This window comes from Anneissia japonica, unplaced genomic scaffold, assembly GCF_011630105.1.
Source record: "Anneissia japonica isolate Jap-2015-1 unplaced genomic scaffold, ASM1163010v1 scaffold287705_len1045735_cov187, whole genome shotgun sequence".
Taxonomy (NCBI): Eukaryota; Metazoa; Echinodermata; class Crinoidea; order Comatulida; family Comatulidae; genus Anneissia; species Anneissia japonica.
In genome coordinates, this window is record NW_022709509.1 from 623848 (window position 1) to 636766 (window position 12919).

General features: G+C 33.7%; 1 protein-coding gene across 1 annotated transcript in view; it reads right to left on the reverse strand.

Moving 5' to 3' along the window:
- Positions 1-12919, reverse strand: part of LOC117106711 (uncharacterized secreted protein ARB_06907-like) — a gene marked incomplete in the record, with an annotated part of 40885 nt that overhangs the window by 4801 nt on the left and 23165 nt on the right. Inside the window, 6 exon segments of the mRNA XM_033248121.1 lie at positions 1001-1225; positions 1848-1961; positions 4604-4769; positions 9278-9542; positions 11909-11995; positions 12729-12790. Of these exon segments, the coding sequence (XP_033104012.1) occupies positions 1001-1225; positions 1848-1961; positions 4604-4769; positions 9278-9542; positions 11909-11995; positions 12729-12790 (919 nt within the window).

Here is a 12919-nt window from a genome sequence, read left to right on the forward strand (position 1 = left end):
ATATATATATATATAATAAGGACAATGATCAAAATAATAACAATTATTATAATAATAATATTGATAGTAATAATAATAGTATTAATAAGTAACCATTTTTGAAAGATAACATAGATGAAAGCTCACAGTAAGTATACATAAAATTGTGCTTGGTTTGTTATAGATTAAACAATTCTACAATTTTTTAAGACAAGCCAATCAAACTTTGCTATTTTTTATGTATTTTGTTTATATTCTGAACATTGTCCAAGCTGTAATGCACTATGTTGATGGATATGGCAGAAGAGTGCATTCACACAACAATTCATCATTTTATGCATACTCATTTGAATTTCATCCCATATCTGTCTTTCAACAGTAGGCATCAACCTCTTGATTTATCACATGTTTATCTTTACCATTTGTTATTGTCTATCACATGATCAACAGCCGATTCGTGTTTTAGTAAGTGTATGATAGAATACCCGAAAGGAAAACGTTATTTCAACGATATTTTGTGAGGGTGGTCTATCCAGCCGGACTTGATCATTAGGGATCCACAATACATAACAGAAACACAGGAAGTGAAATAAAATTTAAAAAAAATAAATAATGAATTACAAAAAGCACCACTAGGCCAGAATAAATAACACAGCAATGGTACAATCTATTTCATAATAGGAGTATTGTCCAATACATATTGGTGTTATATCATACACTCCATTAACCCTACCCATGATAATTACCTGAATTCATAGCATAATTATGAAAGTAAAATAAAAAAAACAGGTGACACTTGGCTAACAGCTTAACATTATAGAAAGTGTAAGTTATTTCTTCATTGTATTAACTAAAATATGATTTGTTTTACTAAATAATAAGATTTTGTTTAAATAAATGTTAATACTTAAAAATACCACTATTGTGAAATGGTTTGTTCCACTTTTGTAGTGTTTTTTCCTATTGGTTTTTTTTCTGATTTCCTGTAATACAGTAGACAATAACAACAATGCTTACTCACCGCTATCATTATCAATGTTGATTGGTATTTTATCCAAATATTTGACACTATGTAAATTTTCTCCCGGTCCACCAATAATGATGAGGTTATTAGATTCTGCAAGTTGATCAGTTAGCATTGTGTCTTCAATAATCGGAGCAATTGTGTCCGAAGTAAGGAAGAAGAGGTTGGCTATGTATATGGCAAGTTGAAATAGTATTGGTGCTAATGCTTTATTGCTTGTTCCTGCAAAAATAAAACAAACAATAGTCTTTATTCTTTTCAGTATTTTTACCTGGAAGATGCAGGGATATTTTTTATGATTGAACAGGCTCTTAGTAAGGCCATATGATAGTGTTCTTGAATATTAGAAATTTAGCTGACTGAGTAATGCTATATCAACTTTACAATAAACTAACTACACATCCTGGGGGAGGAACATCACTCCAAAATTTGAATGATTTGCATACCCCGCCAAAAATGATCAGTGCATCACAGGGGTGTTAAAATAAAATGAATCACATACCCCACAATGGGGTGGAACATTAAGATACTTAAAGACTTGTGATGATTCTTTAGTGCTTGCTCCTGCAACACTAACAATCAATGGTTTAGATTTTTTTAGTATTTTACCTAGAAGATACAGATATTTTTGCAATCGAATATGGCCTTAGTAAGGCCATACGATAATGTTCTTATATACAGTATTAGACTGGGTTAGCTGACTGAGCTTATAGCTATACTGTATCAACTTCACTACCTAGTAAAATTTTAATAATGAATGACTAAACAAATAGACAAAAAGGAATGAATGAATAAACAGATGGACGAAATTGAAGAATTAAATGATGAAATGATTTTGATCTACCTGTCACTATAAGAAAACTACGCTCTGCTACTCTCCGTGCTGGTCCATAATTTGATGGTCCTCGTTCTTTATCATTTCCCATTAAAGGATTATCATCACATGATTTCCAAGATCCTACAAAAATTGAAATTAATAATTGCAGACACGATATAAAACATTGCCTGACATACAAAAATCATCCAAAAATCTTCTCAAACTCGAGGGTCGTCCTATTTGTGGATTGCCTTTACACGCGAGAATTTAAGGCATTAAAAATATACTGCCTCTAATGATAGCCATTTAACTTACAAAACAAGAACATAATTAAAATAAGCTTGTTGTTAATAGAAATATTGCAGTTTCTCAGATATAAGCCCATTCCCGTTGAACACAAAATTGAGCCGATTCTGGGAATGGGCTTAAACACGGGAAATCCCCTGTTCAATCAAAAGGCAATTTTTTTCAGCCCTGCATGATAATTCAAAGGCACTATTTAATTTTTCTTTTTCGGAGTATTTGCAAAATTCAACTAATTATACTCTGGGCTCTTGCCGAGGAAAGGCTGGTATGTAAAAATGGGCGTAAAGTAGGGGTTGGGCTTATAATGTGGTGTAACGGCTATGCGCTCTCATGCGGCGGTCCACAGGGCCCCTGACCCCTAGGGGCCTGAAGGTGCCCCAGCCTTAGAGTTCTCGATCTAGCACCGTGACCCAAAAGGGCTTTGTTGATAACAGCATACGTGTCTCTGAGATCGACTGTAAAACATATACAGTATCATATAAATCTTATAAGATCCAGTGGAGGATTAAGGGGGCATTGTAGGCCAGAGGATCCATGAATTTGCCAATTGTTTTAAAAATGAAGAAAAAGTGAAAATTATACTCACATTTAAAGTTTATGAGGGCCATTTTCGGCCATTTAGAGGTGCCACAATCATAAATTTTCTTGCCTCAACCCCAACCATGGTGGGGCTGAGGTCATATAGATCTGTGAAAGCCCCTCCCTGTCCCTTTCAACGCTAACCATGGTGGGGTTCAGGTCATATAGATCTGTGAAATCCCTCCCTGCCCCATTTCCTCTCTATTTAAAATACCCTGATCTTCAACTGATACCATATACTTTATTTTGTCATTAAAAACAATCTAGAATAAAATGAAAAAAAAACGAGCACATCTGAAACCCCACAATCGGATTGGCGACCGAATCAAAAAGGGGGACTCCCAGTCTCAGAAAGCCACAGGGACACCGGGCCATTCGTTATGCCATTGGCCTTATACATGAAGTGGGCTTATACCTGAGGGACTCTGAAAAGTAAAAAGAACTGATTGCAATTATCAGGGCCGCACGACAAAGAATCAACCCGACATACTGTAGTTACTATGATTTTCTCTAATGTATATTTACTGTCAATTTATTTCAGCACCTAAGCCGCAATCATGTTTTATAGAATGATTTACAGAAACGTCCATTGATCAATTAAGAAGTCGTCTCAGACTAATCAGCACCAAACGGAACTTATTCTACAGGCCCGCGCTTACAATACGACATAAACAAAAATGCTACTATTAATCATGCTGTGTATAAAAAAAAATGGTATTGAGCAATAACAGATATAGAGTGTAGCCGAAGATCTTTTCTGCAAAATAATATGTCTGTTCATTAATTACTAGACACTTCGTCTAGAACATTTATTGATCTCACATAGACCTCCAGCCCTTACAAAAAATCAATACAAAAAATTAATGCACTATACAGAGCACTTCTTTGTCTAAATGCAGGAAAAATAAATATAACTATATTAGACATGTTTGTTTTGGATTTTAACAAAGTAAATACTTAACTTTAAAAGGTAATTTTTAATATTATTGCTTTCTAAGATCAACATGAAACAAGGACATACTAAAGTATAACATGATATTTGTCTTCAATTTTGTTCTTTCATTATTTACATAATAAATTTCTTCAATGTAAATACTGATCTTTCAACTCATCTAACAATTCTCAATACAACTTCTACACTTTATATTAGCTAATCTAAATGATGTATAACATTTTCTTTGGTAAATATTTTCCATTTTTATGAAATAATTAACTCAAAATTTAAATGGGAGCCTGCTCTGCCCTGGCCACAGGTTGGCCTAGTATTGCTAAACAATAAGAAACAATAAATATTATATGCGGGCAATTAATCAGAAAAAAAATTATAACCCAAAACATAAAAAAAACACTGATCCATCATTGGTTCAGCTGTAAGTAGGTATATTATCTCATACAATTTGTTTTAAACCTAGAATTGTGTTATCTTTAACTGTCTTATATCATTTACACAGTTTCCAATTTTTATGTAAAATACCATAAGCGAATTCAAGAAAGAGAGAGGGGGGTGGGGTGAGCATCCCGCATGACCGATCTCCTAAATTTATTGATAGTTAATGAAAAAAAAGGGGAAAAAAAATTATATCAAAATTCTGGAGAATGCCATTTCTGGAGGTGCCACAGATATAAAATTTCGTACCGCAGGCCATGTGGAGTTGAGGTGATATAGACCCTCTATCCCTTATGTCCCTCCCTGGGGTCCCTTTATTTTGAATTCCTCGATCTGCCATTGAATACCCTCAGCAATCCTTTTTATTACCTTCACATCTAACAGTAAGTATACTTGCCAATGGACCCCCTTCCAGGTCCTGTGGATATTCAATACCCATATGTTTTGCCCTTAAAAAGAGTAGTATAATGTAAAAGTTATAATCTGTATTAGATTTAACTTAGATTCTCACCTGTTTTTCTACATAAATCTACCGGATTGCCCTTTAAGTTAACAACTTGACCATCTATCTCACACGGCACACCTGTCCAGGTAAGGTCACCATGAGGAGTGTCCGATATGCTCAGTTTGGCAACATTGCTAGTTGCTAATGTAACACTGTCAGGTGTGAGATTTATCTGAGGAAAGGGCAACAATATATTAATTCAAAATTACAGAAAAAACAAAATTACAAAAAAAAAAAGATTTGACAAGAAAATGGAAGCAAAATTGTTCCTCCTCTTAATTACCTCCACTGTCTGCCTGTTAGCAAGATTACGCAAAAACTAATGAATGGATCTTCATAAAATTTAGCGGGAAAATGGTACATACAGTAATAATCAAAGAAAGACATCTTTCAATTTTCGGAAGAAAAGGTCAAAGGAAATTCAATTTTTTTACCCTCGAGCATAAAAGAAAATAACGGAATTGCTCCTTGTATTCTGGCAGCACTTTAGAAAATAATGTGCCTGAATACCAGTGGCGGATCCGGAGGGGGGGGGGATTCAAGGGGTTCAGACGAACCCCACTCTGTGAAGATATGTAACAAAATACTATTGAGTCCTGGCTCACAAAAGGCATGCTAACCTCATAGTTACCAACCGTCTTGCATTGTGCGGGACGGTCCCGCGTTTCTAAGTCATTTTGGATGTAACATGCATTTTGCAGAAACACATGCGTGATCTTAAATTTGTCACGCATTTAGTCTACGCATGACGACGAATAATCACGAATTCAGGGAAAATATATTTAAAATTAGAAGAAATTAGTTTTATTAAAACTATAAAACAATCATGCAGTAACTTGAGTCATTAGAGAGCTTTGTTATTTTGTTTGCGATTCAATTCACCGAAAGCTTTGGCGATGCGTGCGGTCTTGCACGTTCATTGTCACAACCAATGTTGATTATGTGAATGAAACTGCAGTTGTCAGCATCAGACACGCACGCAGTTAGGTAAGTGCAGTATTTACGTGAATACTTAATTCACTGACGCGTTACTAAAAATTGATTGGTATGGTTAACTGGTTAACCAAATTTGACCCATGAATCTATCCAAAAATAAAAACAAATTAAATTAAATATTTTGATAAATAATTTTCCCATTATAAATGAAGACAACAACAAAATTCCTAAAAAATATATATATATTAACTATCAAAAGTCAAAAGAACAGAAGCTTGTTATTTTTAATGTGTATTTAATCTTCAATTTTCTAATATTTCTTAATTCTTTTTAAAAAATTATTTTAAATACAGAAGAATTTGTTTTTGTATTAGTTTCAACTTCATCCAAAAATAAGTTTCTGTAATATGGGAGATATTGTTTTTTTTTTGTTCTTTGTTTTTAAAATGTCTATCTAAAAAAGTTATTTTAAATACAGAAGAATTTGTTTTTGTATTAGTTTCAACTTCATCCAAAAAGCAGTTTCTGCAATATGGAAGAAATTGTTTTATTTTTTTTCCTTTGTTTTCAAAATGTCCATCTACTTTAAATTTTGATTTTAATTTTAAAAAGATCTTGCGTGTGAACATGTCTCCTATTTTATAGAAGATGAATGTGCATGTTAGGTGTGTACGCAGGCTTGTCTTTGAGTCGGGATAACCCACGGAAATCTAAAAAAATAATCTCCTATCAAAAAATGCCAAAGATTAAGTTAGATTTAGCTATATCTGGAAAAGCCTGGGAAGATTTTTAAACTTAGTAGACTTAAAATCGAGGTGGTTTGAGGCTTTACTTTACAGAATATAGCACTATTACGGTGGCTACTTGCCAATTGCTAATTTTCCCCACAGATTTTTTTTATACTTAGAAAGTTATTCCCCGAGCTATTTCCCCCATTTTTTCGATGCATTGTTCCTTCTAGTTTTCTTTTTGAATTTTTTTTTCCATCAGGTTATTTTCATTATACTTTATAAGAGAGAGAACATTTTTTTTAAATTTCTTTATTTTGTGTTTTCTCTATATTAATTAATCATTGTCTAGTCATTGTAAGGTTACACTAAAAAGGTGTGCTGATGATACAAAAGCGTTATTCAATCAATTGACTAATTGACTATTGATGCATTTGCAATACAGTATTGGTGAAGCCTAAATACACATTGTAGAAACGTTTTGGAAGTTTAAATCCGGTTTTACCTAAGAAATAGAGGAAAGAAAACAGGATATCTTTATAACATGTTTCCTCTATTGGAATTTCGATATCACACCTATTTCCTAGTTGTTCTATATACCCATATTTCTCTGCATGCACAAAAAACACTCTGGCAAGTAGCAGAAGTATTATTTCTGTACTTCTACAGTACTTTTGAGGTCAATGCCCATTAGTGACTCTCTTCTACGATACGCCTACATTTATTTCAAATTATGTGTTACGGTTGATGGTAGCAAATATACATATATCATTAAATATATTTCATTTAATTATTGTTATTTAATTTATCAGAAAATCAGGTCAATTTATGTTTTATAAAGTATGCGTATATATATATATTTTTAATGTTTATGTTACTAATGTTTATTATACACTGAATGCAATTTCTTATTGTTTTAACCAACTAGGATGTGAACAGAATATTGATAATTATGTATGTATTCTTTGCTTAAAGTTACAGAATTTGTTACCATACATTGTAACAAAAAGTAGAATTTGAAATTACCAAAAACATTATAACGACTTGCTTAATTACCGGTACTCAGATATTATCTTTTGGCCCGGGAGCCCAACTCAAAATAAATGTTGGCCCTTTAAACAAATTAATTAAGAATCAGGGGGGTAGGAGTAACAGGAGGGGTAGAAAAAGTGTTGATTGTTTTAGGAAAGGTTCACTACCGCAGCCTATTCATTTTTTGTTTGGTTGAGTAATGAATGTTTGTGTACATTAGTTCGGGTGCTCAAATTAAACATACATTAAAACTTAAATTGTATGTGTCTTTATTAAAAATATTTTTGTTTATGTACCTGATATTGTCAATAAACACTCCCTAAAAACAGCTTAAAAATGCTCAGATTGTCAGAACGCCCAGGGGGCATCCCGAACCCCCACCGTGGCCCCGACCCTAGACCCCAACGGGGGGCTCTGCTGGCAGCCGGCCCGTGTTTCAAATCACGCATTTCAATTATTTCAGGTTGGTAACTATGTAACCTACCTAGGCATAGGTTGGCAGATTGGACAAAATAGGCTTAGCCCAACTAGCATTCAATTAAAGTCAGGCTCCGGAGGAAAAAAAATTGTTGATATGTTGTAGATCTGATTTTTCTAAGACAGAAAAAAGTTGTTTGACGAAAAACTGGGGAACGGTGAATGAGATACAGATTTTTTAAAATTAAAAAACTGGGGGAAAAAGGGGAGTAACTGCCCATTTTTACACGTTATTCCCCCAGTTTTTAAATATTAAAAAATATGTATCTCATTCACCGTTTCCCAGTTTTTCGTCAAACAACTTTTTTCTGTCTTAGAAAAATCAGTTCTGCAACATATCAAAAAATTTTTATCCTCCGGAGCCTGAATTTAAATACAATTAAAAACAGTTTTAGCTCGACGTTGTAATAATTTATGTACGAAAGTGTATTCTTCAGGCCTATCAGTTCATCGATCTATGGAAAAAGGACTACGTATCCAACTAATCAATAATGTTGGAATATAGAATAAATGCTAAGTTGGAGGTAGAGTGCTTGAGATTTAACAGGAAATAAAGCCGATTGACGTGAGTCGAGGGAACGTCCAAGGGCCCTGAAAAATGTTGGGCTTAGATGCTCTCTGGTGCACTTTGAATATCTCTAGTGCTGAAATTAAACATTAAAAATGTGTAGCTATAACAGGAATGATAGAATTTTCGATGATCTGGGCCTGATAAAATATAGAATTGCGAAGGAATTCGATAAAAAGTTTGGGTTTAATCAAAAAAAATTTTGAGATTAGTGGAAAAGCGTGAGATATTAGAGGAGTGGCTTGAGCCTTGAGAGCTTGATGTTTGCTCGAAAAGCGTGAGGTTCACGCCGGATGCATGAGACTTGGTATGATATAGGCCTAATAATATATTGACTATATTTTTGATTTATTCTCTATAGTACAGGCCTAAGAACATTCACTGTTCCCTGCCTAAGAATTAGATAAAATCACCTGACCTTTTTTTTTTAAGAGGGGTAAAACCTTGAATTTTGAAGAAATAAAGATCATTAAAAGACACCCCAGAAGTTGGGAAAGCTCATTTCAGGCAATCTAGGAATCAAAATTTTCCAGGGGAAGGACCCCAGACCCCCCTTGTAGTAGTTTCGCTCATCATACACGGCCTGCATATTGTTAATACTCTGTATTCAGGCACAGGGTGGAGGTATGTACTCTATGGAGTGACTGCTCTAGTTTAATTTGTAACACAATTTTGTAGTAGCTTCAGGTTTGTGATTCCCATAAAAAGAATCTTAAAATATTATAAATATACAAAATATTTTAACTTAATACATAACAAAAAATTAGGCTTATCAATATTTAAACTTTTAACATCTACCTACTGTAATTGTTAGAAAACGAAAAAATCTAAAATGTACAAGGTAAAAACACATAAACAAATTGTTATATGTACATTCATAAATGAATATATAAAAATTAAGTATATACACAAATACTGTAGATATATAAAATTCCTCACCTGTACTGTACTGGTCCTATATGGAACAATCTGTTGAATAATTCTTACACCTTTTAAACTTTCTCCAAGAGCTGGATTTATTACTGTCAATGTAAAGGAGCTCCCATCCAATTTACTTTTAGAATATTTACCCTTTGATTTTATAATGGAACAGTCCTGGTCAACTGAGTCACATGATTGGTCAGTTGTAGAACTTACTAATGAATATTCACTCATAAAGTTCCTCAGTTGGGGATCATTGACGGCACCACCATCGTTTGTTTTCCTACAAGTGGGAAAGAGAAAGGATGAATGATTTCAAGCAAACAAAATCTTTCTATAATGTTTCTGAAATATGCAGTTAGGTTATGTTATAACACATGGAGTAATATGAATAAAACAGTTGATTAAAGATAACATGGCTTGACTGTATGTATTATTGTTGTAGTCCACAAACAGCACTAAATCTCCCGATGAGGATGCAATAATTGCAATGGTAAATATCCTTTGTGTTGCTCCATTTGATACTGTCGTCACTGAGTCATTCGACACGTCTGTAGGTCATAAGCGTGGATAAAAAGTTTGCGAAATTATGTCGCAGGCAATGCCAACGCAAGCATGTAATACACACGTGCCACTAAATGTTACTCTTGTCATTTCATCAGTATGCCTACTGTCTGTTGGTTAAGCTTTGCTGTGGAGTACATGCCCTGATGTTCATTGAGAGTAACAAGTCAATAATAATCCCACCTTCAATAATTATCATAATGTTTTAATGAAAAAGTTCCACATGAATGCTAACATATGTATGTGCCACAACCTCTAATTTTATAGTCTTATTATTCTATAGCAATATTAAGTTCAATACATTCTTTTGAAAGTTTCGTGAGATGTGCTGTACTACTTTGTAAGGTGGTGTAGCACACACGGAGAGATACGAATAAAGACAGTTAACTGAAGACAACACGGCGCGAATCTATGTATCATTGTTTCCCACAAATAACACTAAAACGTTAACACAACACTGCAGCAGCAATAGTTAAAATGTTATAAGAACATAATTGTGATTCCATAAAAACGTCTTGAACACCTTGAACTGTAATGTTATTTTAACTTTATAATAAACTGTTTTGTTGCAGGGGAATTTTAGGGGGGCTGGGCCAGCCCAGGTCAACCTTTTGGAAAGTCAAAAAAAAAAAAATGAAACGCCTCAGCAGTTATTTTCGGCCATCTAGAAAACAAAAATTTCCCCCCTAAAATGCTGTTATTTCAATCAGCCCCACTATCGGCCCTCCCTTTTGCTCCCCACCCCCCACCTTTTGGACATCTCTGGATCTGCCCCTGTATTGTAAGCTGGTTTGAACATTCTGATCTCAAACAAATTAGAATACAGTACAATAACCAGAGTAATTACTCTGTAACTGTCCTAATCATTTCTTCAGAATTTGAAATGTGCTATATAAAGACCCAATACTAGTAATCGTTTTCAAAGAATTTCATCTCGCTTCATCAATTTGTAGATTTGTTATTTCTTTTTTTGTTGGCAAAAAAAAACAAAAAAAAACCAAAACCATAATTTATGATCTATATAAAAATAAGGCTTGGAGATTAATCTACCAATCACAGGATAGTAACTTCTCCAAAAAGCATTAAAATGAATTTCTATTTATCCATAATTGGGACAGAAACATATTCAGCAAATTATAGTATGATAATAAAAAAACCCCATAAATATGGAATATGTAAATCGTGGTATGATAAAACATAGCAAACATTGGATACGATGTATAAAACTTTTGGTTTATTTTGTTTATTTCTTCCAACAGCGAAGAATCGCCACTTTCAGTAAAGAAAAAATGTAAAATACATTACTAACTTCAAATAATATAAAAAGAATGTACAGTAATTTTATAATTGGATAAAACATTTGACAGACAGGTGCAGTTTAAAAAGTATCAATCAATCAAACGTTCAACCTAAAAATCAATCAACCAATCAAACAATAAAGGAACCAATCAACCAACAGATCAATCAACAAACATTAAAAAAATCAGTCATAAATCAATTCCATTAATTGATCTACCAACCACACAAACAATGAATGAGTACAATGGCAGATTGATGATGTGGGGGGGGGGGGGGGGGTGCAATTTTTCAAAATTACTTTTTAAAATGGAGAAAAAAATAAATTATAATAACACGTTATATTTATATAGCGCTTAATGCCAACAAGGCCTCTAAGCGCTTCACTTTACTATCCCTGGTCATTGGATTAGATGCCTATGGAACACAAACTGTTCCATAAAGTTGCAACAGCTACATCAGAGCATTTTGGTATTTAACCCTACCAGACACCCATATTCAAATTGAAGTCTGGGAGTGCCCTTTCAAGTCATCTAGATTGTCATAATCATAACGTTTCTTACCTTAACCCCAACCATTGTGGGGCTGAGGTGGACCCTCTATATGTAAAAGTCCCTCCCTGGGCCCCTCTATTTTGAATTTGTGGATCCGCCACTGGAATACATGACTGGATGAATCAACGAATCAATTATTCAATAAATCATTGAATAAATCAATTTAATCATTCAAACAAACATACTATGATTAATGAATAAATGATTCAATCATTCAATCAATTAGCAATCTTACCAGGTATCCCACCACCAATGCTCTTTTCCAGGTAACTCCTTGTATGTTACATTCACATTCTCCTCCTTCAATCGTCTGTACATCCTCCTAAAAAAACGGTGCCAAAAGGAACCAATCATTAAAATAGCTGCAATTTTACAATCATAGTTATCAAAACTCATTAAAAAATATCTATATACTGTAAAGAACGTAAAAAAAAATTGGTTGTTTTAAAAAACAAAATGAAAAGCAACCCCACAACAGGTTTTTGATATATATTGCTACCATCACCTAAACTTCATAAAAAAAATCTATTTTATTTTACACATGAAAATAATTCTTTATGTAAACCAAGAGATAAATGCATTGGTAGATTCAGAAATTCATTGACAGGAGGTCCAACAAGTCAATAGGAGCGTTCAGCCTCTCTCAAGTCCCGAAAAAATTAATATCTGGTGAGGTTTTCATATTACACTTTTGGATGGCACAAAATTGTCCTTTTGGTCAGCAATATTTTACAAAGATTGGCAATCACAATAAATTTGTATCAGAAATATAAAAATATCTTTAGTCAGAAAATCTCATCATGGCATTGGAGGTCAGGGGTCTAAGCTTGTACAATGAAGGAAATTGTCAGAGGTGCCACCACCTCTGCAACCATGGATCATCTTCAATGTTTGACATTTTAAACAGTTAGGAAGATGAATTGAAGACCGTTCTTCTTTTTGTTACGGATAATGATGTATGCACACAGTTATAGCAGGCGTGGCTTAGCCTGAAAACCTGCTGTCTATTTTTTTTTCATCTTGTTGAGTAAACTTATGAATTAATGATGAAATACCTTAGAAAAAATGGATGAACAGTTCTGTCATTAGCCCCTATCCTACCAAGAACAGGTATCCCCTGAGGAGTAGAGAATAAAGATAAAACGTATGTGGCATACTGTAGCACATTTCTAACTGGATGAATATCTAAACGGTTGAGAAGTATTTTTGTTGGTGTGCTGTATATATGTAATATATGGGGCAAAAC